At 45.8% G+C, this 26,070-nt stretch overlaps 1 protein-coding gene across 1 annotated transcript in view; it reads left to right on the top strand.

Annotated features, from left to right (window-relative positions):
* CDK18 (cyclin dependent kinase 18) overlaps positions 1–26,070 on the top strand; it is a 166,920-nt gene that overhangs the window by 119,150 nt on the left and 21,700 nt on the right. Inside the window, exons 9-12 of the mRNA XM_068265549.1 lie at positions 5,054–5,177; positions 14,239–14,359; positions 16,963–17,060; positions 19,247–19,352. Of these exons, the coding sequence (XP_068121650.1) occupies positions 5,054–5,177; positions 14,239–14,359; positions 16,963–17,060; positions 19,247–19,352 (449 nt within the window). The remainder of the gene's footprint in view (positions 1–5,053; positions 5,178–14,238; positions 14,360–16,962; positions 17,061–19,246; positions 19,353–26,070) is intronic.

The raw sequence follows: 26,070 nt of genomic DNA, 5'->3' as shown, positions 1-26,070 counted from the left end.
CTGTCCAGAGAAGATGTCTCTGAGCCTGCCCCGTATCATGAATAAAGACATTATGTCCACTCGTATTGACATTTGCGAGTCTGATTCTGAAGTAATCTGGAAACGAAACTCAGAAGGCCAGAGTTAGTTTCACTAGATATTTCTGTGTATCCCTGTCCTGATGATGAAATTCAGTCTCAGTTTATGGTGGAACCTTCCCTGGGACATCTGCCCGGTTCACAAAATAAAGTTCAAGCTTTGCCCTGTAACATAGATAGTTCAGAATCCTTCTTAGGAAACTTGAAAAAGGATGTTCCTGAGGTCCTGTCTGACCTCCTGGAGATCTCCCGAGTTCCTCCCAAAGGGTGCAGAACTTGTAGGAGACGTCTCCTGCCCCCCAAGTCCTTCTGAGGTGTTGCCCGCTTCAGTCGGCATTGCTGCCTTGCTGGCTACCTTTTCAGCTCTGATGGAGCTTCACTCATATGTAGTCAATGATGATATTATTGTCACAGAAATTTCTGAATTTATATCCGAGTCTTCTTTTGAAAGTCCAGTGCCTGTGACCTCCACTCATGATGATTCTCTGCCCGGTACTGGTTTTGGTCTTGTCGTGCCGGACTCTGAGGTTGGCAGTTCCCCAACATGTCCTGAGGTTTCTCCTGTGCTGGTGTACCCCAGTGTGCTCTGTGACCCAGAAAGCCCAAGTGTACCTCGGTTACCAGCATACTCAGATGCTTCCTCGGTGGAGACATGTTCTGATTTAGCCTGCCTGCTTGCATGCCCAGAAGTGGTCCCTGAAAGTCCTGATCTTGATGGGTGTCCTGCTAATTCTGAATCTGGAACTGTCATAGGTTCTATGGGGGTGCTTGGTAGCTCTCCATCTGAGCCTGGTGAGCGTTCTGGCTTCTTGGAATCTCTGCGGAGCTTCAAGGCGTTCTGGGAGATTCCGAGAGAAGTTTTGCTTGGTACCCTGAATACGATCAACAGCGGCTTTTGTTTTGAAAGAGACACTTCGAACAGGTTTTGTGGCAGATTTGGTATTTTTGGACGCTCCTTGGAAGGTGGTAGGTATTGTCTGGAGGGTGTCGATTGCTTCTTCTCTGGCGTTCACAGTCCTGATGGGTGTTATACTGAGACTGGTAGTACTGATGGGCATGTTTTGGTGGCTTCTGTTTCCGATGAGGTCGGTTTCGGGTGGATTGACTCTGGAATTGGACCTTGTCGGGCTGCCCCGACCTTCGTGAGTCTTCTGTTAGAGTGGTTTGGAGATATCAGTTTTGAGGGTCGTCTGGAATTCGACCCTAGAAGGGGGGGTGTACTGTGAGAATCTGCTCAGCTGCCTGTGCAGACAGGCAGCGTTTTGACCACTGTTCACGTCTGCATTCTGCAGGTCTCTTTAAAAGAGACCTTCTGTCAGTTCTGCAGCTTTCTGCTGAGGAATTTGTATACATTCGTTATGCAAATCCCCTACCTGCCTCCTGTGATGACTGGCAGTATAAAGGTTGGGATTACCCACAGTCCTTTGCTGGTCATTCCTTCAGGGTTTGTATCAAACGCAGATAGAACTGAGGCGCAAAAAAGAGTAAAAACACTATTACTTAAAAACAGTAAAAAGAGGGAAGGTAAGGTGGACTTACCTCCCTCTAGCAGTGGACAACAAGACTCTGAGGTAGAGTAGAATGCATTTATTAAACAGTGTAACTCCTAAAGATGCAACGCGTTTCGCGGGCCACAGCACCGCTTCCTCAGGCTATACAGGAGTTCAAAAAAGCTGTAAATGGGACATATACATAAATCAACAAAAAAGCATCAAACACTGTCAGAGGCATACAGCTGTAACATTGGAACATAAATTTCATTATAACCAGCATCTGCTGGTCTGTGAAGATCAGATAAGTCATCGGACGTCCGCCGGGCTGTACTGCGCAGGCGCAGTAGTTCTGCGCCTGCGCAGTACAGCCCGGCGGACGTCCGATGACGTCAGCGCGCCGGCGTGGGACACAGAAGTGCCGGGCCTTGGAGCGCAGAAGAGCCCGACCTGGCAGCCGGCCTGGCCAGGTCGGGTCAGTCACCGGAGACCACCGGGAGCCTGCGGAGCGGCGGCGAGAGCACCTCCTGCCTGCCACGGGCTGGAGGAAGCCCCAGGTAAGTGGAAATTGATTTTTATTTTTTAACCATCCTCCCTGAACCTTCCCTTTAAAGAAAAAACACAAGTGTAATAACAAGGGTGCATAGTCAAGAAAATGTTCCCTTTGCGCTTAACCTCTTGAGGACCGCAGTGCTAAACCCCCCTAGTGACCAGGCCATTTTTAGTAAAATAGGCCACTGCAGCTTTAAGGCCAAGCTGCAGGGCCGCACAACACAGCACACAAGTGATTCCACCCCCCTTTTCTCCCCACCAACAGAGCTCTCTGTTGGTGGAGTCTGATCGCTCCCCCATGTTTATTTTTTTTTGTATAAATATTATTGTTCGTGTTTTTTAATAAAAAAAAAACTTTTTTTAATTATCTTCCCTCCCTCCCCACAGCCAGCCAATTACGGCGGTCAGCTGTCATAGGCTTCTGCCTATGAGAACCGATCGCTCTCTTGTCCCCCAGAGGACAGCCGTGTCACTTGGCTGTCACTCCCCAGTACAGCGCTGCTGCCGATCGGTGTGACGCGGTTGGGAAGAGGTTAATAGGCTTTAGGTCTGCGAGTAGTTCACACAGCTCAGGACATCGGTTATAATATATATGAGCCGTATCCTATTAACTTTTCTCCTTTGTTTTCTACAAGAAGATATTTTCAAACCTTATCAATAAGATACATTTAACCACTTCAGGATTCTGCGTACGCATAAGTACACCCCTGAATCCTGAAGCGGTTTCCATGGTCGCTCGAACGAGCGGCCGTTCCATGTCAGTTCATGGAGGGTGTCTCCGTGAACACCCTGCGAGCCTCCGATCGCGGCTTGCAGGGTAAATGTAAACAGGCGGGGAAGATCTTCGCAGCAGCGCCGTGACGGAGATCGGCGATCCCCGGCCTCTGATTGGCCGGGGATCGCCGGCATCTGATAGGCTAAAGCCTATCCGGCGCAGGACGGCTTTCCGTCCTGCGCCGCACACAGGGGACGGGAGAGGGAGGGGAGGAGGCAGAGGGAGGACTAGTGCTGCGGAGGGGGGCTTTGAGGAGCCCCCCCCCCCCGCTAGGCACAGCAGCGCGGCGGCGATCAGACCCCCCCAGCAGGACATCCCCCTAGTGGGGAAAAAGGGGGAGGGAAGTCTGATCGCCCTGCCTGATTTCTGATCTGTGCTGCGGGCTGAAGAGCCCCCGCAGCACAGATCAGCCAAACCACCCAGAATCCAAAAGTGGTTAAAGCTCCCATCATGCAAGAAATTACTAAAAATAAGTTTTATATGACTTGTTTACTGACTATTTTAATTCTTTTTCATTTGCTAAGTGCTGAAAAGTTATTTTTTTAGAAAACTCAGGAAGGGCCATAGTTCCGATGACAATGGAATCTATTTAAAATTTGTCAGGTTTGAATTTCCAATGTTATATCCCCCATACATTTTTAAGGATTTGGCACTGGATAGATATAATGTAAACAATAAGTGATACTGTAACTTCCTTCCTTCTCCCTTTTTTTCTATACTTCGTATTAGATTATGATGATTATGATGATGAAATTAAAGGCCTAATATCTCAGCACTCATACCTCCTACACCCACCCCCACACCACCCATCCTCCAAACTACCTCTGTCCTGCTGGTTCCGGAGATATGGTTAAAAAAGCGGTAAAAAGGGATAGGGTAAGGTAAAAAAAAATATATCTGTTATCTTGTGAACCAGTAGGGCAGTGTGGGGGGGGGGGCTGCAATTTGGCACAGTATGAGTGCTGAGATATCGGGCCTTTAATATCCGCATCATGCAAATGGTGGTGGTGAGTTAATTTCCACCTTATACTTCCTCTTTAAAGGTTAAAAATATAGGTGGGGGAATGTAAATGCCTGTATTCATCTACCTCCTATACCGAATAATGAAAAGCTATCAAACTTTTCATCTCTTCTTTGCTGCCAGGGATGTTAGTCACAGCCACACAAATGTATGACCTCTTAACAATTAAAAGGGATCATTGCACTATAATTTTTTTTTTATTTGACTGTTGTAAGATTGTTTATAGCACTGATTTATAAGTATATTTATAATAATTACAGTTACAAAGGGAAAATAGTGACAAAAAGAAAAAGGGAGCACAGGCAAGTTCTAAACAGGATTGGTACTATATATACACATAATGATCTCCTCATACTACCTGTCACAGCAGGTATGCTTTAAATGACCATTGCAGAGTATATCAAAATGCAACTACACCAGTTTATCATTAAAAGACAGGTCCACGGAAAGTAAGCCAGGTCGGCATCTTCTGCGCCAATGTGATCGGGGGGCCATGTTGCTCGCGATCGCACTCACATGGCTAAGAGTGCTTGGCGCATTAGTTCTGCACATGCGCAGAATGCTCCAGGCCACATGAGCTTGCGAGAGGCACCGCCGTGCGAGTGCAGGCGCAAAAGGTGCCAACCTGGCGAGGTCGGCATCTGCTACGGAGAGGACACCGGAGCTGCGGGGACAGATCGGCTGCCAAGGGCTGGAGGAAACCCCAGGTAAGTAGATATTTTTTATTTACCACACATATGCCCTTTAAATAGAACAGTAATGTGTTCAGGGTCCTTTGAGACAAAAGTGATATGTCTGGAGTGTATAAAAGCAAGTCAGATCACTCATCAATTTCTTTCATCGTTTGGAACCTCTCATGGCAAGATCATCCCCCTGGAGTTTGTTCTGTAGTCCCCCCCTGACAATCTTATTGCTCCTGTCTCATCAGGAGGAGTCTCACTCTTCTTGCAGCATTCTCCATAATATAAAAGAGATATCAATTCAGCACTGGCTGTCACTACTGGGCAGACATGGGAAGATATCTTGCCACTGGAGGGACTGAGACATGAAAGAAGCTGGTAGGTCGTTTAAATCTCAAGCACTTTTCACAACATCAAAATGGTGTATTTATTTCTAACTGTGTTCTTTATTTCTACAGATATTTATGTTTCAGCTGCTACGGGGTTTGTCTTACTGCCACCGTAGGAAAATTTTGCACAGAGACCTCAAACCACAGAACTTATTAATCAATGAAAAAGGAGAGTTAAAGCTAGCAGACTTTGGTGTGTACTCTTTGCATCGATAGGAGTTTGCATCTGTTCTTTCACGTTTGTATTGCCATGTATGTGAATAGTTTAGGCTGTATAATAATTACATCCAACCAACTCTATTACACTATAACTATGTTCTTCTCATTACATGGTCTCTTTAAACATTACCTTACCATTTGATTTAGCAGCCACGTATAGACTATAAAGGACAACTGTAATGAGAGGGATATGGAGGTTGCCATATTTATTTCCTTTTAAACAATACCAGTTACCTGGCAGCACTGCCAATCTATTTTGGCTGCAGCAGTGTCTGTATAACATCAGAAACATGATGCAGATAATCTTGTCAGATCTGACAATGTCAAAAACCCCTGATCAGCTGAATGCTTGTTCAGGGTCTATGGCTAAAAGTGTTAGAAGCAAAGGATCAGCAGGATAGCCAGGTAAATGGTATTATTTAAAAGGAAATACATATGGCAGCCTCCATTTCCCTCTTGTTACAGTTGTCATTTAAGCACAAACTGCACTTATTTTCTAGCCTGGAATCTACACTCTGTATTTCACTACAAAAAGCAAAGGTATCGCCTCTTCCTTGTGCACTAATTGAGTGCCTGGCAGCCACTTGGAAAGTCACAACGTGACAGACTGTATTATAATTATTATTATTATGAATCTTTATTTATAAAGCGCTAACATATTACGCAGCTCTGTATTATGATTATACTAGAGAGGTTTTTGTGAATTTCTTCTCTTATACATATACATACATGCAGTTTGAAATACAGCGACATTATTCCTAGTAATCCATACAGCTGAACTGAAAGGATTGCAACTAAAGTTAAATTTAAAGTTACACAATGAACTAAATGGACTGTACAAGTTGAATCATATTTGCTATTTCACATACTTACACAGCAAGTTTAGATTATATAATGTAGATTCATAAAACTGAAGCATGACCAGCGGACCAATCACTAATTATTACAACAGAAAAGACCTTTTAGCATAGATTTAAAAGCGTACAATTATGCAGTGAAATTTACTCAGCTTAGGCTAGATTATTTTCCGTTTTTTTTTCTCTACTGGGTTTCCTCTGTCAATCAGCTAATCACAGTGGCATTTCACTCTAGCTATCGGCATCCACCAGCTGGTGACAAAACTTCCGCTACACTTAAACAAAGGTCTTGTAGCAAGAGCAAAATTGGATGACATTGGCCTCAATTCACTAAGCTTATCTCCTGTCTTTAATAAAGTTTTTAGTGTTATCACCATGGTGATAAGGCGTGTAGTATTCACAGGGCCGGCCCGCCCATGAGGCGGGGTGAGGCGGGTTCCTCAGGCGGCAAGTAGTGGAGGGGCGGCACCAGGCATAAAGTGGAAGTGACTGCGCCTGGTGTTTGCCGCCTTTCTGGAGAGACTGGACTGGAGTGTGCTACTGCCGCCTGGCCCGCCTGATCGCCTCAAGTTGCCTGCGCTGCAGACTCTGCAGTGAGGTCTCCCTGGCTGCACACCGAATCGTGAGTGACCCGGTGCACAGTGACGCCAGCCCTGCCACGTGACGTGCCGCTCACCCACCATGCCGCACTCCGAGTCCGAGCTCTGCCGCCCACTAGGTTTCTGTGAGGCTGCACCTGCTTGATGGTGGGAGGCAGGCAGAATCCGGGACCGGAAGTGACTGGAGTCACGCTGCCTGCCGCCCGCTGCCCGCCATGGTAGTCACGGACAAGATGAAGGAGGTGGAGGGGGCACTGGGCTAGGCATCCCTTTTTTCTGTTTTCAGTAACGATCCCCTACAGCCTCGGGAAGAAGCTCCGCCCGCCACTCGCGGGAAGCTCCGCCCACCACTCTCGGTAAGCTCCGCCCCCACCCACAATACTTTTGACTAAATCCTAGTCTCTTGTTCCCTAGCACCTGCCCTGACCTCCCAGAACAGACATTGACGTGACCTCCCTATTCCCACACTGACCTCCCAGCCAGCACTGACACTGACCTCTCCCTATTCCCACACTGACCTCCCAGCACTGACACTGACCTCTCCCCATTCCCACACTGACCTCCCAGCACTGACACTGACCTCTCCCCATTCCCACACTGACCTCCCAGCACTGACACTGACCTCTCCCCATTCCCACACTGACCTCCCAGCACTGACACTGACCTCTCCCCATTCCCACACTGACCTCCCAGCACTGACACTGACCTCTCCCTATTCCCACACTGACCTCCCAGCACTGACACTGACCTCTCCCCATTCCCACACTGACCTCCCAGCACTGACACTGACCTCTCCCCATTCCCACACTGACCTCCCAGCACTGACACTGACCTCTCCCCATTCCCACACTGACCTCCCAGCACTGACATTGACCTCTCCCTATTCCCACACTGACCTCCCAGCACTCACACTGACCTCTCCCTATTCCCACACTGACCTCCCAGCACTCACACTGACCTCTCCCTATTCCCACACTGACCTCCCAGCACTCACACTGACCTCTCCCTATTCCCACACTGACCTCTCCCTATTCCCACACTGACCTCCCAGCACTCACACTGACCTCTCCCTATTCCCACACTGACCTCCCAGCACTCACACTGACCTCTCCCTATTCCCACACTGACCTCCCAGCACTGACACTGACCTCACCCTATTCCCACACTGACCTCCCAGCACTGACACTGACCTCTCCCTATTCCCACACTGACCTCCCAGCACTCACACTGACCTCACCCTATTCCCACACTGACCTCCCAGCACTCACACTGACCTCTCCCTATTCCCACACTGACCTCCCAGCACTGACACTGACCTCCCTATTCCCACACTGACCTCCCAGCACTCACACTGACCTCTCCCTATTCCCACACTGACCTCCCAGCACTCACACTGACCTCTCCCTATTCCCACACTGACCTCCCAGCACTCACACTGACCTCTCCCTATTCCCACACTGACCTCCCAGCACTGATACTGACCTCTCCCTATTCCCACACTGACCTCCCAGCACTCACACTGACCTCTCCCTATTCCCACACTGACCTCCCAGCCAGCACTGACACTGACCTCTCCCTATTCCCACACTGACCTCTCAGCACTCACACTGACCTCTCCCTATTCCCACACTGACCTCCCAGCACTCACACTGACCTCTCCCTATTCCCACACTGACCTCCCAGCACTCACACTGACCTCTCCCTATTCCCACACTGACCTCCCAGCACTGACACTGACCTCAACCTATTCCCACACTGACCTCCCAGCACTGACACTGACCTCTCCCTATTCCCACACTGACCTCCCAGCACTCACACTGACCTCACCCTATTCCCACACTGACCTCCCAGCACTGACACTGACCTCTCCCTATTCCCACACTGACCTCCCAGCACTGACACTGACCTCTCCCTATTCCCACACTGACCTCTCCCTATTCCCACACTGACCTCCCAGCACTCACACTGACCTCACCCTATTCCCACACTGACCTCCCAGCACTGATACTGACCTCTCCCTATTCCCACACTGACCTCCCAGCACTCACACTGACCTCTCCCTATTCCCACACTGACCTCCCAGCCAGCACTGACACTGACCTCTCCCTATTCCTTTACTGACCTCCCAGCACTCACACTGACCTCTCCCTATTCCCACACTGACCTCCCAGCACTCACACTGACCTCTCCCTATTCCCACACTGACCTCCCAGCACTCACACTGACCTCTCCCTATTCCCACACTGACCTCCCAGCACTCACACTGACCTCTCCCTATTCCCACACTGACCTCCCAGCACTGACACTGACCTCTCCCTATTCCCACACTGACCTCCCAACACTGACACTGACCTCTCCCTATTCCCACACTGACCTCTCCCTATTCCCACACTGACCTCTCCCTATTCCCACACTGACCTCCCAGCACTCACACTGACCTCACCCTATTCCCACACTGACCTCCCAGCACTCACACTGACCTCCCCCTATTCCCACACTGACATCCCAGCACTCACACTGACCTCTCCCTATTCCCACACTGACCTCCCAGCACTCACACTGACCTCTCCCTATTCCCACACTGACCTCCCAGCACTGACACTGACCTCTCCCTATTCCCACACTTACCTCCCAGCACCCATACTGACCTCTCCCTATTCCCACACTGACCTCCCAGCACTCACACTGACCTCTCCCTATTCCCACACTGACCTTCCTGCACTGACACGGACCTCTCCCTATTCCCACACTGACCTCCCAGCACTCACACTGACCTCTCCCTATTCCCACACTGACCTCCCAGCACCCATACTGACCTTTCCCAGCACCCACACTGACCACTCCCAGCCCCCATCCTCGCCTCCCAGAACCTACACTGACCTCTGCCTGCACCCACACTTACCTCTCCCTATTCCCACACTGACCTCCCAGCACCCATACTGACCTCTCCCTGCACCCGCACTGATTTTCCCAGCACCCACACTGACCTCCCAGCTCCCATAATGACTTCTCCCAGCACCTACACATTGACCTCCCAGCACCCACACTCACAATTGAATCCTTCCATAGTCATAGTCTAATGTCCTTCCATATTATTATGATGTATATATATATATATATATATATATATATATATATATATATATATATAGCACTGACATCTTCTGCAGCACTTTACAGAGTACAGGGGACTTTATAGGGGAGGGAGATGGGCCACACTACCACTAGGCAATACTGTTATGGGGACCACTAGGGTAGGGTATGTGAGCTCCAAATCATGGGGCTTGTGGGCCCCAGGTTTAAATTTTTTTGATGGGCCCCTAGTGTCCCTGGCTGTAATGGAGGGGGGAGTCAGCCGCGGGGAGGGCAGCACGACCTCTCCCTCCCTTCCTCTCCGCGGGCCGCCCTCCGTGCCCCCCCCCCCCCCTCCGAGTGTGACTGCAGGGAAGCAACTCACCTCCCTGGTTCCCGGTCTCCTCTTCTCCTCATAGCCGCTGATACACACGCTGCTTCCTGTTTAGCCGGAAGCAGTGTGTGTATCAGCGGCTATGAGGAGAAGACAGAAGAGGAGACCGGCGGCGATTGGAACCAGGGAGGTGAGTTGCGGTCTGTACACAGCATTTCCCTGCAGTCACACTCGGAGGGGGGAGCACGGAGGGCAGCCCACGTAGAGGAAGGGAGGGAGAGGTTGGGCTGCCCTCCCCGTGACTGACTCCCCCCTCCATACTGGGGGGCAGCTACCTATCTAACTTATACTGAGGGGCAATTACCTAATCTAACCACAGTAGGGGGCACCTACCTAATCTGACCACACTGGGAGGCACCTGCCTAATCTAACCACACTGGGGGGCACCTACCTAACCTATACTGGGGGGAACCTACCTAATCTAACCTATACTGGGGGCCCCTACCTATCTAACCTGTATTGGGGGCACCTACCTACCTAGCCTATTCTGGTGGCAACTATACTGGCTACCTATATTGGAGGCACCTACCTAGCTAACCTGTATTGGGGGCACCTACCTATCTAACCTATGCTGGGGGCAACTATTCTGACTCCCTATATTAGAGGCACCCACCTAGCTAACCTATACCGGGGCACCTGCCTATCTAACCTATACTGGGGGCAACTATACCAGCTACCTATACTGGAGGCACCTACCTGGCTAACCTATACTGGGGGCAACTATACTGGGGCACCTATGCCTGGCTACCTATACTGGGGGAACCTATAGCTGGCTACCTATACTGAGTGCAACTAGACCTGGCTAACCTATACTGCGGGCATGTATACCTGGCTCCGCAGGGAATTTTAACACCCTCGCCCTGGGTGCATTTTAGCCTAGAAACTGCCCTGGTCACGGTCACTGAGTGCCGCCGTGACCGTTACAATGATGAGCCCGCCGTTGCCCTCCGCCCTTGCCCGCCAGCGCGAGATGGAGGAGCAAGCTCGCCGCCTGCAGCTGCCCTCTGCCCACCAGCGAAAGATGGATGCTGGATCGTGCCTGACGCCTGCCCTCCGCCATCGGCGCCGCCGGACCCCACCATCCCCGGTGAGTCACTTTGCTGCCCCAGGCTCTGCTCTTCACGGTCGGGTCAAACTCCTTTCATTTTCTATTGTCACGTCATGATTTAAAAAAAAAAAAAAAGTGTGGTATTGTTATATGCAGAGGCCCTGCATATACAGGGGGGATATGATATTATCCTGTGACTGTTGCTGTTATTTATTTTTCTCTATGTCTTATTGACTGTCTGTGTGCTATAAGAGGGTTGGGTCTGGGACATGCAGGAGGGCGGCAGCCACTTTGTGAGTTCACAACAGCACCATACAACCTAGGCCTAGCTATATTGCCAGTGCAGTGACTGACTGAAGCCCTAGTGGTTTGGGCCTAAGGAGGTAGAAAGCATGGGCTGTGCTCCAAGAATTCACATCTCTCTCATGCTGAATACACACGGTGCGTTCCTGCACTCGATTTCCCCGCTCGATTCCCGGCGATTTGTTTATTTCCAACATGTCCGATTTGCATCTCGATGGATCGTTAGGACGATTCGCATGTAAAGTATGCCAAATCGGCCTGACGATCCATCAAAATGCAAATCGGACATGTTGGAAATAAACGAAACGAGCGGGAAATCGAGTGTGGGAACGCACCGTGTGTATTCAGCATCAGAGGGATGAACTCTGACAGTCACAGCAGGGAGGTGATTCAGAGTCTGAGATTTCCAACTGCCACACCAGACCAACACACAGTCTCAGCAAACCAAGACAGTCCCTGGATTATTCATTAAATTCTCTAAATTAATTAAATCCTCTAACACATCCACTTTTAAGGTGAGGGCTAAAGCCTGGTACACACTTTCAATTATGATTGGCCAATCACTGACCAATTTTACCACCTGCATGTAGTATGAGGAGCAACAGATATTGAAGACTATGAGCAGATTATGTAGGTATCCCTTATTATACTACATGGAGGCAGGTAGTAAAATTGGTCAATGATTGCCCAATTGTAATTGAAAGTGTGTATCAGGCTTAATTCCGCTAAGATAGACAGGAGGGAGAACAAGCAGAGCATGGAGGCAGTCAGGCAGAGACACACACCAGCAGATCCAGTGTGACGGTAACCGCTGCTGAAGCTGTCTTCTTTAATCTTGTTTTAAGGAAGGGGGGGTGTTCGGCCGGGGGGGGGCGCCTTCACGATCTTTGCCTCAGGCAGCAGAACGTCCAGGACCGGCCCTGAGTATTCAGGAAACATTTTACCTCAGGCAAACCTAAAGTTAACTCTTCTGTCTTTAAGTTAACTCTTCAATCCTTAAAATACCTCCAGAATTCTAACGTTAAAGACAGGCTGTTAATTAACTGCGTGTGAAAATAACTACAGAGGAGGTAACTTAAGGAATGAAGAGATAAGATAACTCTCTCACTGTGTGGTGGCAAGTTTTCTCTTGCCTTATTATCTCCAACATGATCTTAGTGAATTGAGGCCAATATGGCAGTTTTGATAAGGCATGATGGATAAGGGAATAATACCTCAGTTCCTCAAATGTAAGCTGGTAGAGAATACCTGCTGTTTCTCACAATTCCCAGAGAAAATCTGAACGTATGCTAAAGTCTTATATAGTGTTGATGTTCGAATTCAGCAAAATGAATTAGAACACCTGAATCCCGCCAAACACCACCCTTCAGTACCAAACAATCGAACAGGTTCAGGGGGAAATCACTACTTCATGGTGCGTTTCATGTGACTTCCGATTCTTCCTTCTTCTGGCTTTGTAAGGAGAAGGCATCTTGTTTGGTACTGAAATGGTACTGAAGTGTAGTGTTCAGCAGTATTCAGGTGTTCTGAATTTGTTATGGTGAATTTGAGCACCAACAGTAGTCTTGTACGCACACTAGACTTGAAGGGAACCTAAACTGAGAAGGATATGGAGTTTACCTTTTATAATAATACCAGTTGCCTGACTCTCCTGCTGATCCTGTGTCTCTAATACTTTTAGCCACAGCCCCTCAACAAGCATGCAGATCTGGCTGGTGATCTGACTGAAGTCAGACTGGATTAGCTGCATGCTTATTTCAGGTGTGTGATGCAGCCACTACTGCAGCCAAATAGATCAGCAGGACTGACAAGCAACTGGTATTTTTTAAAAGGAAACATCCATATCCCTCTCAGTTTAGGTTCCCTGTAACTCAGCAGTCTTGTCTACTTCCAACCATCTCCACTTAGGACTCGTTAAATTTAGGATATGGTTTGCTTACAATACTTACCATTTGATAGAGACTTATTCTTACATTCTTCATATTGTTCAAATTTGCACTTTTTTTTAATCTTCTACTTAAATTTCAGCCACATTACTGAATGAGCCAAGCTCCCAGAATGAGCAAGCGACTCATACTGGTGTGGCTCTTAGCCACTTGCCTTACTTGTAAGCTCTGACTACTCACAAAGACAAAAAAAAGGTTCTAATAGGACAGTGGATGAAGCCAAGCTGAGGAGGTGTATAGCAGTGCCCACTGTCCAGAAATGATGCATTATGGTCTTGTCTTTTAGACAAATGATAGAAGAAATCAACTTAATTTATACTTAGTTTTAAAAAGCAGTTTTTTTTGCACAAAATATCTGCTTTGGGATTAGATATAAACTGGTACTGCTTAATTGTTGACATTTTGGCAGTAAAATATAATTATAATTATTTGGAATATTTGAGGTAATGTTATTCATGTACCTTAAGAAGGTATCAAAAAGTTAGTAGGCTAAAGTGGAAGACTAGTTTGGAAACTTTACTACAACAGAAACAAGAAAACTAAAGATCCCCCTTTGTGAATATATATATACCATAAAGGAGCAAAAAAAAAAAATTAAAATCGGGATACAAAGATAAATGCAAAAATCTTTAATTGCCAACTGCAAAAAATATTAAAACAATTAAGAACAAAGCATTAGTTACATAGATATGTCTGCTCGTTTGTTCTGGTGTAAATAGTTTGGAAACTTTAGTCATGCTACAACTTAGTTGTATTCAGAGTCAGAGTGTAAATTTGAAGTGGTAAATACTAATACAGTGTTTGTTTTGTGTATAGGCCTTGCCAGAGCTAAATCTGTACCCACCAAGACCTACTCAAATGAAGTTGTGACATTATGGTACCGACCACCAGATGTCCTGCTGGGATCAACAGAATATAGCACACCTATTGATATGTGGTAAGAGAAAGACAAACTTCAGTTTCTCACTAAAAAAAATCTTTTATGTTATCATGAATACTATTAAAGGTGAAACTCAAAAAATTTGATTATTGTGCAAAAAGTCCATTTATTTCACTAATTTAACCTAAAAGATGAAACTAATATACGAATATATTGCAGGTGCAGGTATTTGCAGGTGTTTTAGATGAATTAGCTGATCAGAGTTCGACACTTTGAGCCTAGAATATTTAACATTTTCACACTATTCTAATGGTCTAAAAATGTTGATTTGGGGTTTTTCATAAGCTGTAAGCCATACTCATCAAAATTATAACAAAATAAAGGCTTGAGATATCTCGCTTTGCATGTAATGAGTCTATTTCATAAATTATTTTCACCTTTAAAGAGACACTGAAGCGAAAAAAAAATATGATATAGTGAATTGGTTGTGTACTATGAATAATTACTAGAATATTAGCAGCAAAGAAAATATTCTCATACTTTTATTTTCAGGTATATAGTGTTTTTTCTAACATTGCATCATTCTATAATATGTGCAGATTACACAAAACTCAGCATTCAAAATGAGTCTTTCAGAGCAGTCTGTGAAGTAATGACCTCTCCTCTAGCAGAGGAAAAGTAAATAGTCCAGGAACAGTTGAGATAATAAAAGACAGATAACAGCCCTCTCCACGACTAACTTAGTCGGAGAGCTTAATGGCTTGTTTGCATAGAGATAACAACTGGAGTTTCTCAACTCTTCCTGTACTGGAAACAATTAGACTGATGTATCTGATCTTAATGTTTTATTTCTTAGCTGTGCTACACATACAAATCATAATATCATCATTTTTTTCGCTTCAGTGTCTCTTTAGAGTTGAATTACTGAAATAAATGAACTTTTGCCGGTATTCTAATTTTTGAGATTCACCTGTATGCTTGTGTAAACCTGTCATTATGCTTGTCAGTTTCATAGAACTCATTTAGTGAAGAATACACCTATAATGACAGGTGTTTTTTATCCGGAGATGGATCAATGTAAGGTGAGAAAAGCAAAAGTAATTTTCTTAAATAAAGATCTATTTAAGTGAAACTGTAGTAAGCACTCATTAAACTGTCATTCAACTGAGTTAAGATGAAAAGCTACATGTTCAAATGATCAGTAGTGTCAGACATGTAGGGTGCTGAAATTAAATGCAGGACTTTATTCTTCCTGTTAAGGTCAGTCTTGGCCCCAGCCTTTAAAACTCACAAGGCAAGCATATTGGTTCTGTAATGTGATAGATGGCTTCACTTACAGAAATACTACGAGGCTCAACTCATTCTACTTTCATTTTGGCTTTGATTGTAGCTGCATTCATTTTTGGCATTACTAGTGATTTAGTTGCAGAGTTTTTACTGAAGGATACAGGGGTGTAGCAAAAGCCATATAAGCCATAGCAACTTCTATGGGGTCCTGGAGAAGAGGGGGGCCCAGATGGTACTTGATGTGTTCACTATTAACTTTTCTTTGTTGCTCCACCTCTGACTTTGTCTCAGTGCTCATGGACTATACACAGTGTGCATTGCATAATAATGTAAATTGGCCAGTGAACTCATATTTTTAGGGTAGGGGCAGGGGGCATTGCTTAGGAGTGTCTAGATATTTTGAGCTCACCAAAATTTTGCTATGGGGCCCCATAATGTCTAGCTACACCACTGGAAGTATATACCGTAAATACTCGAGCATAAGCCTAATTTTTGGGCCAAAAAAAGTGACCCAAAAGTGGGGGTCTCAGCTTATATTCGAGTCACTACTCTTTGAGTAACCCCCACAGTTCCCCCATTATATGCACAGTGGTGCATCATCTGAGGGAGACCACACACTTGACATTTCGTGGTTTACAGCTAACCTCATCTTGAGTTGTAGCCTTGGAAGGCATACAGGGACAGTGTCTACTGAGTGGTGAAAATCCTTGCATTCCTATATCAAGTTTTAGATACATGACTATGTGGCTCTGCATTCCTTGCTTTATCTTTATGCCAGCTTTAACTTTACAACAGGAGTTATTTGCATGTCCATCTCCATTGTAGGCCTATGTTCTGGCTTATTATTGCAATCTGCTGAATTTATGCAGCTTTTCTAATTTATGGTTGTGGCCGGTCAATGTCATGGCTGTGGTGTTGTGGTTGTGGCTTTTGCCACCCCCGGCTTATACTTTGGTCAAACATTTTTTTCTAGTTTTTTAATGCAAAAGTTGGGAGGTCAGCTTATACTCGGGTGGCTTATACTGGAGTGCATACGGTACCTAATTATTTTTCTTCATTGTTGGTTTGGCTGTCGCATAGTTTGGTACACTGGCTTGAATAAAAATAAAAATGTGCTTCTAATCAGCTGTATACCTTGCAGGCTTTTTATGTTAAAAACAAAAACAACCCCTATTTCTAATATTTCCTAGTTTCCATATGGGTAGGTGGAAGTCCCAATATTATTTGAGCACAGCTTGCAAAACACACACACACACACACACACACACACACACACACACACACACACACACACACACACACACACACACACACACACACACACTTTGTTACATATTTATTTTGGAAAATAATCTTAGTTTCTTTCTTTGCAGGGGAGTTGGCTGTATTCTGTATGAAATGTCCACTGGTCGCCCAATATTTCCTGGTTCTACAGTAAAGGAGGAACTACATTTAATCTTTAGACTTCTTGGTGAGTTTATAGTATTTTATTGATATTTTATTACACATATTTTCACTATAAAGGCTTGGCATGTCCATTTGCAAGCTTTCAGTATTCCTAGACAGCCAGTGATGTACTGTATTTTTCAGACCATAAAATGTTCCTGACCATAAGACACATTTAGATTTAGAGGACAAAACCCATGGAAAAAAATATACTAATACATGGTGCATCCATATTCATGGGGCATCTTATGGACCTTCCCCCCCCATTACTATGTCCCCCTTGTGTATCCCCCTTGTACCTTTTGTGTCCTCCTCTGTCCCTTGCATCCTCCACCGTCCCCCTGCATCCTTTTCTGTCTCCCTGTGTCCCTTCCGTGTCCTCCTCCGTCCCACTGTGTCCTCACCTGCGTCCTGCTCTGTCCCCCTGGCTGTCCCGCTATCCCTGCACCACCATAAGTACCTCTCGGAAAAGCATGCTGTCTCCGCTGTCCTCGTGCCTTGGACATATTAGGGCATGGGGACAGCATGCTTTTCCCAGAGGTTCTTATGGTGGTGCAGGAATAGCAGGACAGCCAGAGGGGACAGAGCTGGACATATGAGGGCATGGGGACAGCAAAGGTAGCATGCTTTCCACAGAAGACCCTGCACCCCGATAAGTACCTTTGTGAAAAGCATGCTGTCCCCGTGCCCTCATATGTCGAGGGCACGGGGACAGCGGAGGCAGCATGCTTTTCACAGAGGTACTTATGGTAGGGTAGGGGATAGCGGGACAGATGGAGGACAGAGCTGGACACATTTTTTGATGCTGTAATGTATTTTTTGATACTGCTCTGCTCCCCCCCCCCCCCTCTGCAACATGGTTCACTTGTTGGCACCGGTTCAAAGAAAAAGTGGGGGAAAGGGGAAAAAGTGTGTCTTATGGTCTGAAAAATACGGTATCTTAAGAAAATGTACTATCATTGTATTGATATATTGATAATATCTTGATATATAATCAATATATCAAGTAAACTATGGTAAAATACAAAACATGACAGGTCATGACAGGAGTTTCATATGACTCTCCCTCTGAGTGTCAAGCAGGGTGGTGCACAGGGAAGTGTTTACTTACCAGTCCGTGCCGACAGGATTCATCTTCAGCTTGTCTATTGCAGTCTCGTCTCTATGACACCTTCAGTGGTACACGTAACGTGGTGCCACTAGAGGGCGTCATTTTTTTAAATTAGATTTTTATTAGCAAAAATAATCAAAATAACACATAACAAAATATAACAAATTAATATACATGTACAGTGGGATGCGAAAATGTGGGCAACCTTGTTAATCGTCATGATTTATCTGAATAAATCTTTGGTTGTTATGACAAAAAATGTCAGTTAAATATATCATACAGGAGACACACACAGTGATATTTGAGAAGTTAAATGAACTTTATTGGATTTACAGAAAGTGTGCAATAACTGTTTAAACAAAATTAGGCAGGTGCATACATTTGGGCACTGTTGTCATTTTATTGATTCCAAAACCTTTACAACAAATTATTGGAACTCAAATTGGCTTGGTAAGCTCAGTGACCCCTGACTTACATACGCAGGTGAATCCAATTATGAGAAAGAGTATTTAAGAGGGTCAATTGTAAGTTTCCCTCCTCTTTTAATTTTCTCTGAAGAGTAGCAACATGTGGTTCTCAAAACAACTCTCAAATGATCTGAAGACAAAGATTGTTCACCTTCATGGTTTAGGGGAAGGATACAGAAAGCTGTCTCAGAGATTTCAGCTGTCTGTTTCCACAGTTAGGAACATATTGAGGAAATGGAAGACCACAGGCTCAGTTCAAGTTAGGGCTCAAAGTGGCAGACCAAGAAAAGTCTCGGATAAACAGAAGCGCCGAATGGTGAGAACAGTCAGAGTCAACCCACAACCAGCACCAAAGGCCTACAACATCATCTTGCTGCAGATGGAGTCACTGTGCATCGTTCAACCATTCGGTGCACTTTACACAAGGAGATGCTGTATGTGTGATGCAGAGGAAGTCTTTTCTCCGCCCACAGCACAAACAGAGCTTTACTGTGAATGATGGTGACTTCCTTCTTTTTTGAAGTCTGGTAATAGGATGCAGTTTGGAGTTACTCACCCTAATAAAACAATCTAATTCTATTCACCCAGAGGGCATAGTCCTAATCATAATCCATGTCCTTTGCTTTCTCCCAGGTACACCCACAGATGAGACATGGCCTGGAATAACTTCTAATAAAGAGTTCAAAGCATATGGTTTCCCACAGTATCGCGCACAGCCCTTAAAAAGCCACATACCAAGGTAAGTGATATTGGCAGAGGCTTAGAAGCATAATTTCTACTGTAAGTGGTGAAGTGATGGTAACACGAAGTGCTGTAGATGTCTATCAATGATAAAAATACCAGATATACAGACACCATGTTCAGAGCAGATAGGTAGGGATGAGCTACGGATTAAAAACTGATGAAATCTGAATAGCTTGGACTGCAGCGTGGGAGGTGCTGTGGGACAGGTTAAACAAGATGCCTGCTGGGTAAGTTTAAACCCCCCTGCACACACCCGCTCAGGTGCAATAATTAGAAGGCTGAAATCCGAATGAAACCCATTTGGATTTCATCCGTTTTTAATTTGTAGCTCATCCCTGCAGATAGGTTTATTGGACTTGGACCTGGCAGTTACTGAGATGAATGACATACATACATTAGAGCAGGACTTTTCAATCTTTTCACTAATTGTACCACTTTTATCACCTGAAAATTTAGAAGTACCACCTGTGGGCCTGCGCAGTAGAGCGGACCCGATCAGGCTAGGCTGTTTCCACCAAAATCAAAGCTGAGAGCTGCTACGGCGTATGAGGGTATGCTGACAAGGAGATCTTTGGGCGTCCTTTTGCTGTATCCCCTCTACTGTGGAGGAAGGTGGAAGCCTCTTTAGCCCCCGAGGTCCTCGCTGTGCTGCCCTGCAGAATAGTTCAGACCTCAGATCCGCAGTAACCCGACTGTCACTGTGCACCAATTGCCTGGCTGTCTCTTCACCACTTATCTGAGGTCTGAAGTATGCCGCAGGGCAGCACAGCGGGGAGCGAACAAGGGGAGCTGAACTTTGTGGAGGCAAGATAGGATGATGACAAGTGGCAGACAAACCTGGTGTGTACCACCTGGCCAACAGCAAAGTACCACTAGTGGTACGCGTACCACAGGTTGAAAAGCACTGCATTAGAGGACTCACTGTGGCTCATTATTGAACTTGCATTTAGAATAACAGAATCAATATAAAAGTTCAGAATTACAGTCTAGGCCCAGAATCTTAGTTGCAGGAAGAATAGTTACTTGGCCAACTTTATTTATTTATTTAAGTATTTATATAGCGCCAACATATTACGCAGGGCTGTACAGAGTATATATTGCCTTGTCACTATGCAATAAATATACTTCAAGTCATGCTGCTTACATGTTTTTGTTTACAAGAAAGCACAATGTTTATACTGTAAGTGAAATGCAGCAATCCAAAGGGAAAAACTTACACTTACGTAATAAAGGTGAACACAAAAGATTGTAGTAGCAGTAGGGTATTGTACCGTGATATAAGAGTGGTGTACATGTTGCTATAATTATCACAATGCATATAAAGTAGTAGTAAGGCAGTTAAAACCAAGTTACTTTATTCAGGTTACATTCACAGTGGGATGGTGCAGAGCTGCGTTCTAAAGTCTTATAACGCAGCTTAGCACACTGCAATGATAATCCTATGGGACGTTCACAGTTGGTGTAGCTTTGTAACGTGTAGCGTTATGGTAACACACTGCTTGCAGTGCTTTACCTCTAAATTCACACATTACAAGGTACAGGAAAGCATACTTTTCATTGCTTGTATGCTTTATTGTACCTACTGTATGCGATGGTAACCTACCGTTATTGTGCGTTACAACCTTTTGTTGGCATTGTGTTGTAATGCTGCGTTTTGACTTTAAAGTCACATAACAATGCAACAGGCAACCAATAAGCTATAGGTCAGCACTACTAAAAGTTAATGACAGAATTATATTGTACAATACCACCATAATATCCTCTGCATCAGATCAGTATAGACAATTGAACAAAAGGAGAAAAATCAAAAGGTCGCACCAGGATATGCTAATAATATGTTACCTTCATTAATCACATGAAAGTATCACAAAACATTAAAACAGTGTAATGGGGGGGGGGGGGGGGGGGTGGCCGCAATAATAAATGTATAGTACCACAATAATTGCATATGTTTGTATCTACCATCAAGGATATATGGGTAATAATGACAATAACTGTTCCCAATAGAATTACATCTCATAAATGATCATTTGATACACCAACCATAAATATAAATAGCATTTGAGAATATACAATCATAGAATAGTACGTCTGTTTAATGAAGGGATAAATAACAAAGTGCAATGATACATATATTACTCTGCACAGCAAAGCAATGGTGCAAACCAACTGCGCCTGCAACGACGCATGTATAAAGTGCAAGTGCTGTGCAGAGAGAGCAACCAAACATATAGGAGGGAATGTATTGCACTGAATATAGTGCGAATAGAAAAGCCACCCCAGTGAGGGAAAGAGAGAAATAGAGAAGTGACATCCACAAATAGAAAGAGATGAAGAAAGAAAGTAGCATGTGAAAAGGAAATGATGTTCTATCAGTAAGGAAGGAGACGGTGTGGGAAAGGTATACTGCCTGGATGGAGACTGCAAACTAGCGTGCTACACCCTGCCGAGCCTGATGTGTGTTGTGGGCCATGCACCTGGATGTCACTTCTCTAACTCACTCTTTCCCTCACTGGGTGGCTTTTCTTTTCACACTGTGCTCAGTGTGATACATACCCTCCTATATTTTTGGTGGCTCTCTCTGCACAGCACTTGCACTTTATACATGCGCTGCTGCAGGCGCAGTTGGTTTGCACTATTGTGCTGCTGCACAGAAGAAAAAAATATGCTACACAGAAGAAAAAAAGAGATGTGTGCTCAGACCAGTCAACTCCTGACTAAATACTGGCTGCCTCAAGTCATCTGACTAATTAAAATGGCAAAGCGTATGCAAATTGCATTCGCCCACCAGAATATGCAGGATCTAACCTGACCACCTAATCTTCCCGCAGGAGTTGGCCCCACGCAAAATTTTGCATCTCAACAGGGGTGCCGCGTGTAGGCCTCCTTGTACCCCCAAGACATGTGGGCAGCGCAGACACCCCCCACAAGGGCATCCACTGCCCAGGAGCACCACAACCACCCCCCTGTAGGAGGGGGGAGCAAGAGAGCATGGCCAGCACACACCCCAGCATGGCCTGTGCCCAGGGGGACCACCCATGCTGCCCCCCCCAAAGGATAGCTTCCCTACCTTTGCGAATTTACTTACCTGTGGTGCCATTTGCATGTTTGGGAGCAAGCACACCAATGGTGAGGTGGGGGGGGGGGAGCAGACAAGCCCCCCCCCCCCCCCACACACACACACAACACCCCATGAAGGAAGAAACACAATTTTATGCTACACAGAAGAACAAAAGAGATGTGTGCTCAGACCAGTCAAGTCCTGACTAAATACTGGCTGCCTCAAGTCATCTGACTAATTAAAATGGCAAAGCGTATGCAAATTGCATTCACCCACCAGAATATGCAGGATCTAACCTGTCCACCCAGAGTACTATATGTATCATTGCACTTTGTTATTTCTCTCTTCATTGAACACATGTACTATTCTATGAAGAGAGGAGGAGAGATATGTGAGCGGGGGTAGACAGCAGAGAGTGGGAGTTAGGCCTGGAACCCACTAGCAGTATGTTACTAAGTCATTTCTAAGTGCTTGTAATTTGAAAAGCTCTTGCTATTGTAATGCTATGGTTGTGATCCCACTACAGGGATGTTATTTTTGTAAAAAACAAACAAACCCATAGCATTGTATTAGCAAGAGCTTTACAAATCACTGGCACTTAGAAAAAGCTGCTAGTGGGTTTGAGCCCTTAGGTCGCTCAGATGCAGGGGATGAGAGTAGGCAACTTTTAAAGGGCTTCCATGTGAGACTGATTTAACAAGCCTGTTAGACAACAAGGCTAAGTCTCCCTTTGATGCCCATATACTGTACGTGGCAACAAAAACTGACCACTGATAAATGGGAGGGAGATGAGCACCAGCAGAATCGTCTCCTCACCTGTAGTCCTGAATAGAGGGAAGGTGGGTGGGTGGTGGGGTTAGTGTCAGTTTGGCTACTCCTCCCACTTCTTGATGTAGAAGAAAATTCCAAAAAAGAAAGTGGCAGAGGTGATGTGACTGGGTTGCTGATCCCTACATTTTTGGTATTTACAGTTTTCAATACATTGGGTGTATTACTTAACCACTTACCGACCGCCCACTGCACAGGGACGGCCGGAAAGTGGATCCCGCAAGGACCGCCGCATGTACAATTGGCGGCGGTCCTTGTACGGGCATGGGCGGAGCCACCGGCAACTGGCTCCGCCCCCTCACGCTGTAACCCGCCGGCCGTTCGGAAGCGCCGGCGGGTTACTAGCACCCGGATCGCCGCATACAAAGTGTATAATACACTTTGTAATGTATACAAAGTGTATTATACAGGCTGCCTCCTGCCCTGGTGGTCCCAGTGTCCGAGGGACCACCAGGGCAGGCTGCAGCCACCCTAGTCTGCACCCAAGCACACTGATTTCCCCCCCCCCCTGCCCCCTGATCGCCCACAGCACCCCTCAGACCCCCCCTGCCCACCCCCCAGAACACTGTTTGCACCCAATCACCCCCCCTAATCACCCATCAATCACTCCCTGTCACTATCTGTAAACGCTATTTTTTATGCCCTAAACTGCCCTCTGCTCCCTCCTGATCACCCCCAACCCCTCAGATTCTCCTGCCCCTTGCGGGCAATCTGATCACCCACCCACACCAATAGATCAATTCAGTCACAGCAGCGCGTACTGGTAGATCAATCCTCAACGGATAATGGTGCAAACCTGAAACAGCAAGGAAACAAATACGCACATAGCGGGTAAACCTTCACTATTTGTACACCCAGTGTTAAACCACACTCCGTGCGAATGGACTGAACCTCCACCTCATGCAGGACAGGGGTCACACTCCCCCCTTCGTTCCCCTGCTCACCAAATAATTTCCTGGTTCGGACATATATAGGACCATCAAGGCTGTAATGCTGTCGGTAGCACTAAAAAGAAACAGAGAGAGCCGCCTCTCATAGCATAAAATCTTTTTTAATATGGCTAAAAAGCCCCGTATAAAAATCTGCGTACCAAATAAAAGCATATATCAAGCATATCTCACATATCCTGATGAGTGTCAGCCGGATTCCTCGCCGCAGCGCCGGAGACCTCCGTCTATGTGTTGTATCAGGAAGCGTGCGTGTCCAAAGCTCCGCCCTACGCGTTTCGTCACTAAGGGGCGTGACTCATCAGGGGCGATGGACACGCTCGCACGCTCTGTCCTACATATGCGAATGCCCGCCCAGAACTCCTCCCACCTCTGTAAGCCCCAGTCATAGGTGTACGTATATGCGGCCAACCAGCGGTGAGACGGTGACTCCGGCAGGCATCCCCTGCATACCAAACCTAAACCTTGCGACTAAAAACAATAAGTTTACAATAAAGCGGCCAACCCTTCCTTAACTATTCCACACGACAGCACCTAGCCTTCTCGAACATATTGATTTATAGCATCCTAAAACATTACCAAATTAGCATACAGTGATAACCCCAACCTGCTGATTCTTCACTATTACCCTTCCAATTTCTCACATACGTTACAAAGCAGCCCCATTTCTATTCTCTGGTGAGACATAGATCTTTATATAGGTAACAACGTTAGTGATTGAGAACCCCAATCCTCATGTAATTCTCCCCCACCTTTCCACCCCTCACCCTGACCCCCCAAAAAACAGTCAGGGCTTGCGATCTTTGTGCTCTTACCATGTAAAAATTACTTAGCATCAATTGCCCACTCCCCTATATTTAGGAACACCAAGTGTATGTTTCTTTCATCTTCACCACCACCCCCTCTTTGCCCCCCTCCCCACCACAGGTATTGGTCAGTCATGAGTAATTCCTTACTTTCCTAGTCATTCATAATAAAACAATTAATGTCGATTTCTATATTTAAACCACAAGGTGTCAGTGTTCCCAACTTGTATATCCAAGATGTTTCCAGTTTTGACAACTGTCTTAGACGGTTACACCCCCTCCAATTTGGGGACAGTTTTTCTAGTACACAGAATCTTAGACTACTGGGATTGCGATTGTGAAAATTCTTAAAGTGGGCTGAGACACTATGGTCTTCATGCCCCTTCTTAATTTTATAAATGTGTTCTCCAATGCGAGCTTTCAGATCTCTCGTGGTTCTACCCACATATTGTATTCCACATCCACACCAAAGTAGATAAACCACATGTGTGGATGTGCATGTAACGAATCTTTTTATTTTAAAAAGTTTATGATTGGAGTGGGAGGTCACATCCCTCACCGTTTCCCTTCTGTTTTGTAGGTTACAGCCTTGGCAGTTCCCACATGGGTAAAATCCAGGCTGTTGCCAAGCATTGGACATTTGGCCCGCTGGTGGATCCACACAGCTAGGCACCAATTTGTCCCTAAGATTTTCTGCTCTCCGATAAATGAATTTAGGTTTGTTGGGAAGGACTCGTGCCAGGGTAGGGTCACTAGTCAGAATAGACCAATTTCTCTTAATGATCTTCTCAACCTTTTTGTACTGTAAACTGAAGTCACTAATGAAGGACAGCTCATTTGTGGGAGGGGTTGGTGGCTTTCCAGCCACCAAACTTCTTCTATCCATACCTCTTACATCCATGATGGTATTAACCAGTGCTTCTTCTTGATACCCCTTTTTCATAAAGCGGGTTTTCAAGATTTCTGCCTGTCCGTCATAGTCATTGATATGTGTACAATTTCTACGTAATCTGACCATCTGGCCCCTTGGGACCCCTTTTATCCACTGTGGGTGATGGCAGCTCTCTACAG

This window comes from Hyperolius riggenbachi, chromosome 2, assembly GCF_040937935.1.
Source record: "Hyperolius riggenbachi isolate aHypRig1 chromosome 2, aHypRig1.pri, whole genome shotgun sequence".
NCBI lineage: Eukaryota > Metazoa > Chordata > Amphibia > Anura > Hyperoliidae > Hyperolius > Hyperolius riggenbachi.
The sequence above is the reverse complement of the archived record's forward strand: the minus strand, read 5'-3'. Positions and strand labels throughout refer to the sequence as shown.